General features: G+C 37.0%; 1 protein-coding gene across 1 annotated transcript; it reads right to left on the minus strand.

The window, feature by feature from the left end:
- Window positions 1–225: 225 nt before the first annotated feature.
- Window positions 226–7095, minus strand: CUNH1orf146 (chromosome unknown C1orf146 homolog). The gene is made up of 5 exons (XM_010222892.2): window positions 7027–7095; window positions 5096–5189; window positions 4435–4603; window positions 1570–1648; window positions 226–363 (listed from the first exon to the last, which is right to left on the minus strand). The coding sequence occupies exons 1-5, from the start codon at window positions 7093–7095 to the stop codon at window positions 244–246; spliced, it is 531 nt and encodes a 176-aa protein (XP_010221194.2). The 3' UTR covers window positions 226–243.
- Window positions 7096–17657: the final 10562 nt, after the last annotated feature.

Below are 17657 nucleotides of genomic sequence, written 5' to 3' on the forward strand. Positions count from 1 at the left end.
AAGCTAAAAATAAAGAAGACTTCTTAATAGTGCAGTTAAAACTCATTCTTTTTTTGTTAGAATGCATTTTTGATATAAAATCTCAGTTTTGCACTGGGTAGGTGTTTAAATTTTCATTCCAAATGAGTAAGTTGTATGTATATACGGTCTTCGAAATGTAACAACATATTTTTAAAAGTGTTTATATTTTGTTTAAAATGTAGCTGCTATATTTAATGAATAAACAATCAAACAAACACCAAATTAACTACAATGCAGCTGGTACTGCTGAAGCATCTTCCAAACTGGACTCTTTTCTATTATGTGGACTTTTGCCATTGCCATTTTGTAACGAATATCATCTGCGCATGGCTTGGAAGTTACCTTAGAGGGAAGAAAATTATTGTTAGAAGGAGAAAATAACTTTTATATAAAGGAATATTCAACATCTTATTCTTCAAATAGTACAAATGTATTTAAGTATAATAACATTTGAATCAAGTTTTCTGAAGTAGGTATTTAGGCATGGTACAAATAGGGGTGATTTGATGTATCCCATCAGCAGCAAAACCAGAGGAAGTTTGGCACTGCAAAAATAATAATAAATTAATGTAATGGCCACAGATAAATTTGTGGTATGTACTGCCATCAATTCTTACAGCATTCCTGTGTTAAAATCTGTCCTATTCATTCAGAACAAGCAGAGCGCACATTCAGATGTATAGAATCAGCAGTGATTTTAAGAACATGATGTTAATATGTACTAAGAGACTGGACAGGACATATCAATATATTCCACAAAAAGGTTGAAAAGTACCATGTTCAGTGATGTATTAAGCATTTAACAACTCTTGCTGCATAATAACAAGATGGAATTTATTTATTACCTTTTAAAATGATGAATACTCTGAGTAGGTTAATGCTTATCATTTTGAGAGGCCTACTCCAGGAAAGAATAAAAACTAAATTTGTATGTGATTTCTAATATCATGCTGTTTCGATCTTTGGTACAGGGCATGCTGCTGGTACTGTTTTAGTTAAAATCGATTTAGAATTTTTATGGCAAAATGCGTAAGCACTTTTGCAAATATATTGGACTTTTCAGTGAAAAATGTTGATGTGACTAGAATACATCCCATATGCAAAGAACAATACACACCTATGACATTGGTATATTATTTCTGTGATTTACCAGCATTTGCATCATTAAAAATCTGCAAATAATGATAGAATTCAGATTGAGATTTTATTTTAAGAAGCCATTAAATATGTAGAAGAGATTTTGATGTCATGCTGGTTCTGCACTAGTAGAGGAAGTGAAGACATTCTAATTTAGCACCGGTGAATAATATTTAAATATCTAATTTGTTTTCATACATGATACTGAGTTATCTTTAACAATAGTTTGAACAGTTAGCTAAAGAATCTGAGTTGTGTTTCTATCGCAATATATTATGTAGGCTGGGATGAACATGACACACATATTTCTATTAAGGATAAGTATTTTATAGTGACTGATTTTTTTCTATTTTAATACACTTGTGAAATTCTGAAGACCTAATATTTGTAAGTGCATGCTGCTTAACTCACCTTAGCTATAGTTAGCATAAACTTAACAGCTTCCACATTACTGTGAACTGGAATGATGCGTAGATTACTGCCCAGGAATCTGCACATCAAAATAATTTAAGGTTATTTCTAGCATGTACATTTAATTTGTTATGCCACAGAATTAAAGAAGCCTTCCCATCGGATGCAAATGACTCTTCTAACAGTGCTTTCACCACATATGCACATAGGATTGTTTTTTATCTTTAAAAGCAAGTGCAGGGTCTATGATGTTTGTACCCATCTGTTTCACTTCTACACCACTCATTTATCTGGGATTTTAGAGAGACTTCATGTCGGTGAGGGCTCTTAGGAAAGCAATCTTTGTGAGTTCTTAAGCATGCATTTGGTGAGAACTAAACATGTAAACACTCTTTTGACACACTGCTGAAGACTGAGTGTCCTCAAAATGCCAGCAAAAAAAAGGGTATTTCTGATGGCTTTGGCAGAACACAGGAACAAATCTGAAAGCGCTGTTCTAAAAATACTTTGACCCGAATCTCTGTAGATACCATCTAGATGAAGCAATCTGTGTATGAATTAGAAGTAATTAAACCAATAGGATAATTCTGAAAGAATTTCATCTAAAGACTCGGACATTCAAGTAATCTATGTTATTCATAGCTCTTATGAGTATGTTATTCATAGCTCTTATCCTGAGAATGGAATCTGAAGTCACAAAATATTAGCATGGTACTTTATTCAAGGCAGTCATAGAAGAGGTGAGCACAGAGCCTCTCTCCTTAGACTTGCACCTTAGTGTGTTGTGACTGTGACAATAGTTTAGTATTGCTGCCTTTTCTATTGTGGACTTAAAACACTGTAGCAAGGAATAAGGAATTTTTGAAATAATGAAAAATTGAATGTAAAGAGGGACCCAGCTTAATTCTATACTCCCTCTGACCTCTCCTTGTGCTAATCACCTGTCTCTCCCCTCAGTCTAATTGATGGTTTGGACTTGTTCATGCCATGTTCCTTGGTACTTAGATACCTGCTGAACTTGGCAGCTTATTCTTCTAATCAGCAAAACTAAGTATTGCCATCCCCTAAATTAGGTAGCCAGGATCCCTCTGAGTTTTCCTAAAATCTAGTGCAGTAATGAGTTTGATTTATCTTTCAATACCAGTTTTAGGATTAGGAAGATTAACGGATGAAATTTTGCCAGTACCAGCTGTTGGCAAAGCAAAGCATGAACTATGCACAATCAAGCAATTAGTGTATCAGGGTAAGTACATGTAAAATCCATTTTATCAACAGTGTTGCTTCCAATTCTACCAAGTCTGAATTTAGCTTGTTTTATTAATTTTGATCAATGGACAGAATACTGGCCTTTATAAGCATATGACTGGACTTTGCTCTAAGGAGGGTAAAAATCAATGTGGATTTATTGAGGGTATTACTGGAATGCTCCTTTTCTGAAGCTGTGATGATAAAAAATGTTTCTCCCTCTGACCCTAATCACATATACAATCCCATATAAAGTGTTCATAGTGTTGAACAAGAATCGTACAGTACTCCTTTAAGGGAAGCTTTTTGTTTTCTCCTCACTAATTGCAACAAAACTGTAGACAAGAAGGGAAAAAAAGGGCGGGGGCAGTAATACAGACCTCTGGAAACTACCAGGGGCTTGCTTTGTATTTTTAAAAGATCGAATAAACAAAATTTGAGAGTATGCAGCAAATTTAACCTCCCTGCCCCCAATGCAAAAACGCATTGATTTATGTACAATGACAGAACTGATAGTAACAAGCCACATGCATTCAAAATATAATTGTGCCTTGTCAGCATCAGTTTCTTGTGGCCTACAATGGCAAAAATGGAATTTCAGTAAAATTACTGACTTGGCAAATGGGTTGTATTTGCAAAACACTGTATTTTTTAGTTTTAGCAATGCATCCTGGAAATCAAGTGTACAAAGAAACAGAAGTAAATTGAGAATTTTCTCTGCTGTCAGATGAATTGCATGTTCTTGTTGAATGGTGGCAAAGCCCTCTCACAATATGTATGGAATCTTCACAAATGAGTAACAGGAACCCTACATTTCATCCCATACATTATACCACTCATCAGCAATTGGCAGTGTGCCCAGGACTTAACTGAATTGGTGCTAATTTCAAGAAGGTAAAGACCACAGACCTGATTAGAATAGTCACTTGTTGGATGTCAAGAGTGAAAATCAAATGCAGCAGTGCTACTGTACCTACCAGAAAGTGGCTTTGACCAGGGACGAAGTAGGGAACACAAGATTTGATAATGTTCTCAGCAGCTACATACTGCAACATGGGAGTTTTCAGGCTTTGGTAGAAATCACAGATAATGTTTTCATGTTCAGTTTTACATTTCTGGTGTAAAATAATACTCGTTACTATGTCAATTGTTCCAGCTCTTCACGCAAGAGATGCTATTCCAAGTAACCAGATGTTAAAAGCTGGCAATGAATGTCCTTTAAATTAAAGCCTTTTTGTAGAATGAAAACTTTTTTTAAAACTTACTATAAAAATATGCTGACAGAGCTAAAAGAATTAAGGAAAATTGCATCATTTTCCAGTGTGAGAAAAAATCTTCAGTTATATTACATAGTCCTGAAGTGATTGAAAATAATGTTATTTGCTATGGTTTGAGGAATGTCCCCTTTTGCTGAGTTGACTATGACACATCAGGTTGATTCACTCATCATTCTTTTCATTTCATTTGCCATTAATAAGATAGGTTAGTATGAGAAATGTATCCTTTGGCTAATTTCTCATTGCCTGAGCAAACTAAAACTCACAAGAATATATGAATGTTGAAGAAAGTTATATCTCATTTCTTCATAAAAATATATTTGCTTTAATGTCAAATCCATACCTTCTCTGAATCCTAAACATTATATTCCATTCTTCTGGACCGTGAAGGGCAGCTGACAAAACTAAAAAACTATTCCGATGAATGTTAATGAACTTCTGAATTCTCTCTAAAAACTGCTCTTCTCCTGTCCTAGGCAAGTCTTGAGTGTTTGCCAGTATAAATGCAACCCCTGTTGGAGAAGAAAGTGATTACAGGTGTACATGTGGACTTCATGGCAGTACTGAGATGCAGTCTTCTCACTAGAACTACCCCATCAGGAGGCAGAATTTCTGCTCAAACATTAGTTTAGAAGGCAATAAAGCAAACTTGTGAATTAATTCACACATCTTGACAATAATATGCAAGATCTCGATGGCTGTCTTTCTTACATTTTAGTGATACCTCGGTGTGTTTCCTCAGTTATAGCAAGAATTTACTAAATAGTTCAGCCAACAATCCTCAAATCCAAGCCCCTGTTACAAGAGTCCAATGACAGTAAAGACCAATGTTTTAGCTTCCAAGTTCTCCATTCTGCCCTCAGATTTACGTGCAATCATGGCACAGCTCCTTCCATGCTTCAACAAGGCAGCTTTATCCAATTTAGTGTAGCCTAAAACAGGGACTGTGTACCTCATTAAAGTTTTTGAGTTTTAAAAAATAAATAATTTTCAAAACACTATACCAGAAAGAGAGAATATCACGGATCCAATTTCCACCGAATCTGAATATCGAACTCTGTGCTGTTGTCTCTGCAGAACTGTAGAAATCTCATGGTTCTAAATAAATATTAAAAGGTTATTTTAAAACACGTTGTCAGCAAAAGAAATGAATAGAATATTCTTAAAATGTTGTCTGAAGGATCATAGATAGAATTTTAGTATTGTTTAGAAAATATTCTACCTGAAATAAAAAAAAATAGTAAAATGCTAACAACTTTTTCAGTTAATGAAATTTTGAAATATTTGTATTGGATGATATCAAATAATTGAATCACTATTTTGTATGCATACATTCATTTTGCCAGAGGAAACTCTTGCATAATACATCAAGAAGCTCAAACATTTTATGGTCTTTTTACAGATGTGCTAAAGGGAGATTTGCAGAAATGAGGAACATAGAGTAGTGTCTTTCTATAACACCAGTTAATTAGACTACATTCATTTTCCCAGATGTCAGCATTTCATTCGGCAGATAGTTCAGAAAAACTGTATTGGGCATGATTTTCATTAAAGCTTTTTGACTGAATACAATCCATTCAGGAAAACAAGAACATTGTGCTGTGCACCATAATCATCTATGGAGCAGAGTGCATTGGGATATATTTTTCAGCCTGCAAAAAGCATTTTTACACTGAGTTCCATCAAAATTGCTCAAGCTTTTTTTTTATGTAATTACATGTCTTTTAGTTTACCCATTTAAAATGCAACCAACCTGCAATATAAGGAGGAGGAGAACTGAACCCTGAAGGAGACAGTTACCAGAGAGTTCATGTTTCAAATGGGATCTGTAAAGGGAAGACTCAATGACAGCTGCTTATGAGGTGTGGCTACAATTTTTGAAAAATTCTCTACTTCAAAGCCAGTGTTGAGAATGAATTATTTAATGTAGGCTGCACAGAAAGAGAAATAATGATGCAGAAGTAATCAAACGGATACAAAGAAATACCTTCATAAAATAAAAGTCTTTTTGGAACTGTATTGAAGCTGTTTCTACATCTTTATTCCCAGAAAGTCTTTACCAACGGCAATAGCTTTGAGTAGAGTTAGGTTTTGAAGAACAGAGCTATACACTGGTATAGCTGATGAGGTCACCACCCTCAGATGGCTCTTAACATACTGAGGATTAAATTGCTCTTGAAAAAGTTCCCAAACTGGTACAATTTACTGGCTGTCGTTCTGCAGCAAGCGGGCAGATAAGAACAGGCTTTACAATGCAATGGCTCAGGATCTGCTCCAGCACCGTTCACCCAGTTGAACAGCAGAGATGGGGTGGTAACGCGGTCAGCCCCGTTAATGTGAGCTGTCCCTGCCTGTGAGTCAAACCCTCGGTCTCTAAATTTGCTCAGACTGGCATGAAAATGGCCTCAGTGTCAAGAACTAATTCCCAGCTCCTTGACAGCCTCTTTCACAAGCCTGGGCTTGTGATATTAATAGATAAAAAGATACATAATTATCTCTATTTTTAAACTAAATTGCACACTTACCCCAAAATAATCTACCTCAGTGTTGATACTGTACTCCAGAAAATAATGTGTTTAAGGAAGACATTTAGAATATAAAGCACCTCCCTTTTACAGAATTATTTTAGTGTTTGTTGAAAGCAGCATCAGGGCAGTGCAGAAATGATGAGTCAGGAAGACCATCCTGAACGACTCAGAATAGCGGATAGCAAGAATAATAAATAGGTAGCCAAATACATACAGAAAGAATTAAAACACACACAAACATTCAGTGTTATGGTAGGAGCAAATTCAGGGCTAATGCCTCTGTTTTTTCCTCAATATAATATAAAGTTCATTTATACTGCATGATATATTTCAATGTATAGAATATAGGAAATGCTTCTTTCTGAGCTTATAGTAAAAAGTGCCTCTATTGACAAACAGTACAGTACCTGCAGAGCTGTACTCATAATAATAGTTGTTATCCACCTTGACTCTTTCTGCCCAACACTTTCCGTCATTTTTGTAGGGGCTTAATAGCTCTGCAGTGAAATATCAGCTGCCACCTTCTGAAAAATGGGAAAACAGCAAAAGAAAGATGATAAATATTAGCTGTCAAAAAACATTGATGAAATGCTTAAGGCAAAATGACCCACTGAAGATCTCATCAAAATCAGCAGCTACCTAATTCTAAAAAAGAAGGTATGTAAGTGCCTACTACCACTGAACTAGTATGTATAAAATGGCGACTAGGTGTGCACTCGAGAGGTTTCCACTGTAACGTCTGTCAGGGCAAGAGTGCGATAATGAATAATAAATAAATGACCCCATGAAATCATTTACAAAAACATTTAAATGATTAAGGAACCACTGTCCTGTTTTCAAATGACATATTTACACCTAAAGCTACACCTTTTGCAACAAGATGCTTGGGTGAGGGCTGCCCTGGCCTCCTGCTCAGCCTGCTACAGCCCCCCATGATTTTGGCCAGAACAGTAGCTCTGTTCTGTACATTTGCATTTTCACTCTTTTAAAAATACTGCTCGCTATCCAGTGTGGCAGCTATTTTCTGTTTCAGTAGGGCTCATTTGGTGCAGCGGGGGGCACATAAGCTCCTCGGCAAAAGTGCCAGACGCTCAGACTCCCCAGGGTGCCGGCGCCATGGCCCCACCTGGGTCAAAACGACACAAAATGGCTCCCGGCCGGGTAGAAACCCGGGCTGCGCGAGACCACCCTACTCTCGGCTTCCCCGAGCTTGGCAGGATCTGCCCCTATCTGCAACTCTCCAAGCTCATCAGTTCCTTTGTGGTAAGCAGTCGGTGGGGCCGCCGGGCGAGGACTGCCCGGCCCTCAGGTGCCGCCTTCAGGTGCCGCCCTCAGGGGCGCCGCCGCGTGCCGGGGGCTTCCCGCGCTGCCGCCTAAGGGGCTTCTCGCCCTCATGGCCGCCTCATCGGCTTCCCCTGCGCAGGGCAGCTCCGTCACCTTCTCGGACGCCGGCGGAGCGAAGCTGCCTGCTCCTCACGACAGCCTGGCAGCCCGCCGTCCCTCCGAGGCAGCCCCGGCCTCCCCGGCCCCAAACGCGAGGCCCGCTGAGCGAACGGCCCGGCCGGCTCCCCCTCCTGCTGCTCCCCGCTCTGCGGCCCCGACGGGGTCTGAAAGACCTGGCTGACATCACGGTCCCTGAAGAGGTCTCACAGAAACCCAGTCTCCTCCCAAGCGCTGCACAACTGTGGTAACTTGACGTTTTCAGCTGAGGAAAAGGATGAAAAAAAAAAAAAAACATTGTGGAGGGACCCCAAGGCTGAATGAGCAAGTGACATAAGCCATAATGGTAATTAATTTATTTCTGCATAGGGGAAGTCTTCGTGGATTGTTTTTAAAGGATGGTTAATTCTGCAGCCATTTCTGAGAAAGAATATTCCAGATGCTTCCCATGGTACTCCAAATATAAGCATTTATACAAGCAGTGCAAGAATTTAAATGCAAGAAATAATGCCCCTTCGAGTGAAGAAAGGGGTAGTGAGGATGTCGGTACCTCCTCTTTCATCACATGCAAGAAAGCAGTTCTGCTTTAAAGAGTGAAAGAGAGGTGTAGTGGAATTAGGGGAAAAAGAAAGGGAAAAAATCAGGGACAAATTTAATTTCTGTCTTGATTCTTTAGCTAAACTCTTGCTTATTTAATGAAAACTAGTTTTATTGAAGAAGGCAATGTCTTTTTTAAATATATTCATATATATATATGTATATAAAGCAAGTACTCTAACCTACTCAGGAAGAAAGAATTAGACATTCTAGTGATTTAAAAATGACTTTTCTCTGTTTTGTTTCAGGCAAATGAGAAACGGATGCGCATTGGATTGCCTGCTTCTGGTCAGATGCATCAGAATATTCCAATTAACCTTCAGGGAAAGGGAGCGGAAAGGTTGTGCTATGATAGTAAGTCAAATATTTCTTGTGCCTTTTTTTTTTTTTTTTTAATTTCCGGGGAGCATAAATGGAACACAACAAATGTAGGCGGTAGCTGAGCTCCAGTTCTGTTCTGGATGACTATGGCAGGACCAGTGAACTCTGGGGTCATTTTCTGCAGTGGAACCATGAGCCTTTCTGAGCTCTGCCTGCATAAAAAAGTCAAGGAGTTGAGAAAATGAGGAATTACTTTAAAATATCACTATAAAGTAGTGAGTTTTATAATGAACCCTAACCTTAATGTTTCACCTGGACTGAGTTTATGCAATAGGGAGTGATGATATCCCAGACTGAGGATGGCTCAGGGAAAATACTAGCAGCAACCCTAGTTCTACTGCAGTAGCCCTTTTTGAGCTTTGCTTTTGCTGCATATCTCAGCTTTCACATTCTCAGAGCTCAGTGGCAGCTGTTTTCTAGCTGCTAGGAATCTACACAGGCAGATAGAGAGCACTTCCTTTCCTTTTGTGAGTGCTGCAGTGCCAAGCTTGGTGCTCATATGTGTGCCACAAAAGGAAGATGACCCAAAAGACTTTACTGAAGTGCTAATTGATAATGCTGTGGTGGGAATGGACCCAAATGTCCTTAGGGGAAGGTCTGTATCCCAGCCCTGTACTTGTTCTTTCATGATTCCTAAGAATGTATTCCATTTCCCTTCTTACAGGTTTAATCAGTTTTGCATTAATAGATGATTAATTAAAAATACAAACTGATGCGCTTGTGTTTTAGAACAATAAAACACGAGTTTTTGAAAAACAAATTACTATAAAGATTTTAAACAAACTGGGAGTAACATGCTTTAATTTATTAGCTTAGAGTTGAAGGGTAATGAAAACTCACTTTTTCTGTTGTTAAGATAGTTGTATTCTGTCATTTCAGCATTTTCGTTCCCTTCCCAATTACCAAACTACTACCACTTTTATTAAATGGTTAACTGAGAATGTGCCTGCATTTTTCCAGTTGCTGCACTTTTCTCAGCATTCTTCTACGCAGAGCTTGTTTTCACCTGCGCCAAAGGAGCTGTATTTTAAAAACAAATGTTTGGTATGAACAAACCCTCACTGAATTAAATTAAAATATACCATTTTGGGTAAAGGTTGCAAAAACTAATCATACAGAGAAATTTCGTTTCTGGAGCAAGTAGAGCATGCAGAGTTTTTGCTGATGTGGGTGCCTAGAATTGCACATCATGTTTGGTCCGTATTCAGGAAACATCTGAATCTGTCTGGGAAACATCTAACCAGATGTAAGATTGCTAATAATATTAGGGTTCTCCTCAGAACATGTAGTATATTGAGGAAAGCAATATAGCAGTGCAGTTTATGATATCCACAGGAGTCTTGTTTGTTAACAGGCTGCTTGCATCTAAAAAGATACATTTGCTCAAGAAATGCTAACATCAGTTTTCATTCAACATTGTAAAAAGTGAAGAACTGACAAAATCAGTAAGTTAAGCCAACTACTCCCCAGAGATGCTCATTATTACATATTTATTAGAGATCAAATGTATCTTAATATATGAGAAACAATTTATATATATATACTGACTAGGTTTTATTTTTGGAATGAGACATATTTGCATAATGGAGAAATATAAAATAGACTCCCATCTAAGTTGAAGGTTATTTAAAGATAGAAGGACTCAAAGACAATAGAAATTTCTGGACTGCATGTTCTTTGGAACATTCTCCTCCCCATAATCTCACTTTTGAAGAGCAATTTTGAGGGATCCTCTGCTACCTGATACTGTGAGGTAGATTCTGCTTCGCTTCCCGTATCTGTGCTCTGTACGTGTTGATGTGAGAGAACGTCTAAGAGCCCCATTCTCCTTGCTGAATACTCTGTGATCACTCCTGGAGCCTTGAGACTGCCTCTAACCCTGCAACATTGTGTCATTATGCAGCAGAGATGGAAGTCTGTGCTTATTTACAGCTGTTAATTCAGCTGTTTATCCTTCAGGGACATGCACAGAGATTCTTGCATAGGCCTTCCAGAACCTGTCCCATTTGCAGTGGTTTTGAGATAAGAGCAATCTAAGATGACCTTTAAAGTGATGTGCTTTTATATGGAATAGGAGTTAGACTCATTTTACTACTTACATTCATCTCTTCTCTGAAGATCTCTGACATTTTGCTAGACTTAGCTCTGTCTTGAAGCACATTCATTTCCCATATACCTACAGGATGCATTTCCCATACAGGAGAAGCTGCAAGAGGGAGAACAAGAGAGTTCTGTGTCTGCCAGCATGCCAAGTAATGCTTGAGAGCAGAGTTTAGGAGGAAGAGAAGGATCCTGGGATTGAAACTCCCATATGATGAAAATAATGGTTTAAGTGTTTGGATGAATGGGTAACTTATGACAAGATTTCTCAAAAGTAGAGTTTCTTTGCGCTATCTTGCAATCTTTTGTATGTGTTCTAAACCACCACTATTTTTTGGTGTCCAGTTTATTACAGCAGTCACAAAGCCAGTCACTTTCTTTTTGTGTTTTTGTATATGAGGCTCATCTTCATACACAGCACCTATGTCCTGTTCTCCACTAACCCAAGAAAGAGTATTTTCTTCCCTCTTGCAAGAGAAAAAAAGGTCTGAAGTTCCAACTTCAACTGGAAAGGGAAAGTAACTTTTTTTTTGCTATTAATAAGCACAACTAAAAAACAATACTTGGAATGCCCAAGTTCAATAAAGTACAGTGACTCAGCATGTAAGTTACATGTAGGATTTATTTCCATCTGTCATACACAAAGCAGCTAAGAGTCTTCAGTATGTAGCACTGGAAAGAAAGTTTGTGGGATTATGAAACCATACAGTGATTCTGAAAACAGAAAAGTGTGTTTGCAAGGAATCATTTGGAAATATGATTAGTTAGGCACTGGGGTGGGGAGGAGTCTTGGAAAAAAAAAAGCAAGCAGGTAGAAAAAATGCAAACATTCAATTTGAAAGCATACCCCTCTCCCCTGAAATGACTGAGCAGTCAAAATACTGACTCAAACTTTTCTCAGGATGCATTCTACTATATATATACATATATATTTAGGATTAATCTCAATTACTACAGCACAGTAATCCAGAAAATAGGGATTTAAGTTTGCTGCTCAACTACAAAAATAAAACTGGATACTTTTTTTTTCTTGTATGGTAGGAGGTTTGACACATATGTAGTTATCAGGTTCATAGGCATGAAAACTACTGGATTCTGTGAAGGTAATACAAAAAGATTTGACACTATCTGCATAGTATCTGGAATGTACATATGTTTGTTCTGGTTCTACTGAGTTTATGCACAGGGACATAATTCTACTAAGAGGCAGAACGCCATGCCAACTCAAAGGAGGGTTATAATTAGGAAGTAAAGAACTAAAATAATCTCATTAAGCACAAGTTTAAGAAAATCACATATTTTTCTGATCAGAATAGACTCACCTAGAGGACTAAATAAGGACTATGTAAATGAGGATGCTGTAAAATTTGTTTTTTTTTTGGTGGAAGCTAAGTTTCACAACTGGCTTCTACAGTTAGAAAAGAACAAGTACATGTATGAGTTACATGAGCTAAAATTGTATTTTTGGTACCAATCCTTCTGCTCAGACACTTATATAAAAATATGCTGATTTTTACAAATGCAGCTCTGATACCACCCCCACTAACTTCACCAGGAGCTAAGAAAGTTAATTACTTTTGAAAAGTCACTTGCTTTTACTTGTATACCTTTATATAAAACCTGACAAACTACTTGTGTCATTGGTCTCAGTCTCCCACAGCTACAACCATGCAACTGATTTGGAGAGGAGTATCTAGCATCCTGTTCAAAACTCACAGGACTGCACCTCTGTTACATTCACTAGACGTGTACTCACTGCATTCCATTTCAGTCTCTTAACATACAAAAAGTGTTTTGATCTCTAATGTCCTACTTAACTGTGTCTGGTTTTGATGTATAGTCCTCCTTTCCCTCGCTCCCCCCGAATTTTGAGGCTTCAGTTATTCAAGATCTGTATTCATATTCAACAGTACAATAGCAAAAGTTCTTTTGCTGTACATAATGCAAAAAGTTACATTTCTCAGGGCTTTGATTTCACTAATGGAACTGTCTTCTGAGCTGGGAAGAACAGCAATAAGTCAAGGCAAGCAGGGTAGCAACCTAATGGAATTTCATTATTAATTATTTCATACTTGAATTGTATCCAGATGGTTCGTCAGGATTAGAACCTCATTAAGTTGAGTACTACATAAAAACTATACAAAAAATATGTACAGTGCCTGCCTTCAAGGCCAATTCCATTACCCTTTCTGGGAAGTGAATGTTAACCTGAAAGCCAATTGCAAATGTTAAGCAGATTCAATCACGTTTGCAGAATTGTTGCTTAATTGACTATCCTGCATAGACAGTGAAGCAAAGTACAAAAAGATGGTTAAACACAAAAAATCAACAAATTTTTATGCATGTGTGTGTGTGCATAAACACTGTATGACTCTGCACTTACTGGTTATCAAAGGTAGAAAAAAAGTTGTTATAAAAAGCATTTTTTCCTCAGTTGATATCCATATTTTACATAATAATTTTCTACTGTCACAGGTATAATTTCTTTAAGTATATGTTGTAGTTGCTGATAGGAAGCTTGGTTTTAAATTAGGCAAATGGATTTTAGCTGGATTTTTCCCAAAATGGAACATACTGAAGCTTATTTGTCAAAAATAGCATATTTAGCTTGTGTTCAAGAAATATACCTGCAAAAAATAGGAATTGCAAGACATAATCTCATAATTTCCTTTCCATGAAATATCTATTTTAACAGAGCTTCTCCCTCTGATTCTGTCTTTTGTCCTCAGTTCCTGCTAGGTCCTAGAAAAAATGTCATTTATCAATGTACAGCTATTAATCATCCCTATCATGATATATTAACAGAATGCGCACAGTTATGACTCTTTAAGTCTTTCTAGCTGTAATTTTTCACATCTATAATGGTACCATATTACAAGTTAGTAGAGTAGAACTTAGAGAACTATGAAATACATATATTGGAAAAACAGCATTTCTAGTACATGCATTTAATATAGGTAGGCCCTGAACCAGCTGAGGTCTAGAGGAGATTTTCCTTTGCTATTAGCTGAAACAAAATAACTAATTTTTAAATGTCCTGGTTCTGGGCAACACATTAACAACAAAATAGCAGTTCTTAATTCCTCATGCAAAAGTTCAGATTTTTCTGGAACAAAGAATAAGCATGCTAGTAATTACTTCCAGATGGCAGTAACATATATTTAAAGGTTTAAAATAGTCTATTGGCAGTTTGCTCTTAGAATAGGAGCATTACTTTTGTTTACATATAATCTGAAAGAAATGGTGATAGACAGTGTCAGGGGAACTGATCCTGTAAACAGTCTTTTGTGTGAGAAACATGGGGAGTTCTCTTGCTTGTCCGTTCCTCCAAAATAAAATTTACAAACTCAGAAATTCAAAGAAATTTTGAAACAAGTAAAAAAAACCTTAAAATGTAAAATGTTGGACTAAGATTATTGAACAGTCAAGCCAGGTATCATCCAGAACTTGGACATATTGTAAGCAAGCCGTATTTCTTGTACTTCATGATTAAAGTTGCCTTTCCTGACAACATCCAGAGTTATTTTATTATAATGAGATTTTTATCTGTAATACTCCCTTTCCTATGAGCATCATGTTACTGCCTACTGACTTGATTACCATTCTGTGTGCCACAGGCCCTAATAAGGCCCTAGCAACTGATCTGACTTTGAAGTGAAGAGCTGACTTTCAGCAGGAGCTTGGAGTAGAAACTTCCAGAGATCCCTTTCAGCTATTTTTTTTCTGAGATTCTTTTATTTTTCTGATTCTACAGCATGCTATTTTAAGAGAAAAATAACAAATACATGGAGTGCCCTTTCCCCTACTCTTCCACAAAAGCGTTTCTTGCTCTCTTTGTGCTCTGCTGTAATACCACTATCAGAGCACACACTCACCTCATTCATGCATACTTGTGCCTCTCTCCTGATCTTTATTTTAGGTCTCACTCTCATTTCTTTTGCTACACATATGATATATCTCATGTCTTTAAATAAACAAATCAAAATATACTTAATGAACATGTTTTTTTCTCTGTTGCCTATCCCTTTCACCTTTAAGGTTACTTTCCTTCCTTCCCAAATTGGTATCCGTCCTTCATTCCAAAGAAACCAAAATCTCAGTCCCTAAGAATGTTTTTTTTTTTTTTTTTTTAATCTGTCTCAAAATGATCCTTTATCCTTATCTGGTCTTGTGGGCCATCTTCAACAAAGCCAGCTGTGCTTTCTTTAGAAAACCTGCCATCCTCATTTGATTCTCTTCACTGTCTTTGTTTATTTCCTTAGCTTCCCTCATTGATGCTTTGGAAGAATCTCCAGTGTCCTCCGTTTTCTGTATTCTCAGTTCCTCTCTCTTTTCTTTCTGCAGTACATCTGTTGGCAATTTATTTCACAATTTCAGCTACTACCTATATACAAAAAATCTGGAGATCTGCTTCTCTAATCCAGAACAGACTCCTCCCTTTCAAGCAAATACATTTTGTGTATAAACATCAGCTTGTAAAGGTCTAGTCTATCTTTAAGATAGTACATTTAAAGATTTTTCCTTATTCTTCACTTTAGTAGCATGTCTTTACATGTAGGCAAAAGCAGGATCATTATCTGCAACTCATATCTGAGTCCTCTCCTCTAAATTGTTCTGATTCTTTATCTTCTGTAAGCTGCAGACTTCTTTGTTCATGCAGCCCAGTGTCTCATGTATGCCGTCAGCATTAACTCTTGACTACAACACTCCTTTCTCAGGGTTTGACAAAAACAACTTTACCATTCTTACTGTTCAAAATACTATTGCAAAGATGAATTCCTAAGCATTTTCTTTTAACTGTTACATCTCTTCACCAATCCCCCTCACTGTTTCATTAGGAGTAAGTACCTTTGCTTTGAAGATCATTCAGGACCTCCTACACACCATTCACTTAGCACCCATGACAACATCTTTAATTATTTGCATATTAAGTTTTCAAAGAAACTTTTGTACATTCTCCCATATTTTGGAGAAGAGGTCAATAAATGTTCACAAAACCACTGTCAGGAAACATGACCAAGACTCTAGAGAACATAGGTAGCTACCTATACCAGTTTAAATCTTGTATGCCCTTCTGAAAAATGAGGGACTGCTAAACAGGATAAAACAGGCAGAATTTAGATGGCACACAGGGCTGGTGAGGAATATAGATCTTGTAGAGCAACCTTATTATCTAGTCTCCAAATGTCTCTCCATTTCCCTTGTCATAAGGCATACGAAGGAAAAAAAATGACAATATTTAAACTGATGTTATGCTGAAACCATTCCTAATTAGCTAGACAAATATTGATTCTCTCTCATTTTTGCTTTTCCATCTGTGTTTTTTATCTTTTGTCTTCACTTGGATCGTAACCACTTTGTGGGAAGTCTTTGTTTTTGTTCTGTGTTTGTACAGTGTCTGGCCTGTGGGATGCCGGTTTGCTAAAAATCACAGGCACTCCAGTAATGCAAATTCATATAAAAATAATACTGTTTTCTCTCAGCTACTTCTACATAGACCATGTGAAGCTGCATTCTACAATTACATATGTATCGGCTGAACAATATACCAAATACTCCATTTGCTCTAGGGCAAAATCTCATGAAGGAAATGCAACATCCGTGGGGACTTGAAAGAAATCTGGTTTAGCTTTCCTAATACAGCTACTAAAGTAAATAAATAAATAAATAAATAAATAATAATAAAACTAAAATCCTATAGTTGACTATATTCCTTGGGACACAAGTATGGAGTTCCGTGTGCCACTTTTCGGTGTTACTTTCTAAATTCAGATGAACTCAAAAACAGGTAAAACAAAAACAGCAACAAAAAAAACCCCACTCTTCTCCATTGTGTCACTTGTCCTAATTTTGTATTTTTTTCTTCCATTTTGTTTTCTTTAAGTATTAATATCCTCTGCCTTCTTTAAAAAATTCTCTCAAATTTTTGTCTTTAGTTATCACCAATTTATCCAAAAGATTATTTACTGACCATACATCTTCTAAACCTGGAGGTAAATTGGAGGTAAAACACAGGTTCTTTTGATGAACTTACTAAAGGTGCATCTGCCCCTGCTCCCCGCCACCAAAGGCTGGGATAAGTATAGCATATTAGATTTTAATAATATTAGATTTTAATAATTTTAAATTATAATAATCACAGACCGTTTATACTGCCAAAAGTTAAAGGAGTAAGGGAAGGGTCTTCTGAGACTGAACATCCTTCTTCCTTGGGTTCTGATTCCTTTCTCTTCCTGAGCATAAAAAGGAAGGAAGCCTTTCTTATTTTATTTTTTTTCCATTTCTGTCTTCTTATTTCCTCCTTTAACTTGGAGGAATTAAACCATCACATTTACTTCTACAGGTGGCTTGCTTGAGCAACTTTGAGTAAAAGGTTTGCATGAGCTCTCATTACTATGTCAAGTCCAAAAGTAAGACTGGTATACATTTATTAGCTGTATGCTATGGCATATTTCTTATTTCAACATAATTGAAAATTCCTGACTAGGAACAAATTGAATGAAGTTTCTAAACAAAATTA

This window comes from Tinamus guttatus, unplaced genomic scaffold (assembly GCF_059628265.1).
Source record: "Tinamus guttatus ecotype Peru unplaced genomic scaffold, ASM5962826v1 Tinamus_guttatus_pri_ptg000211l, whole genome shotgun sequence".
In the NCBI taxonomy this organism is placed as follows: Eukaryota; Metazoa; Chordata; class Aves; order Tinamiformes; family Tinamidae; genus Tinamus; species Tinamus guttatus.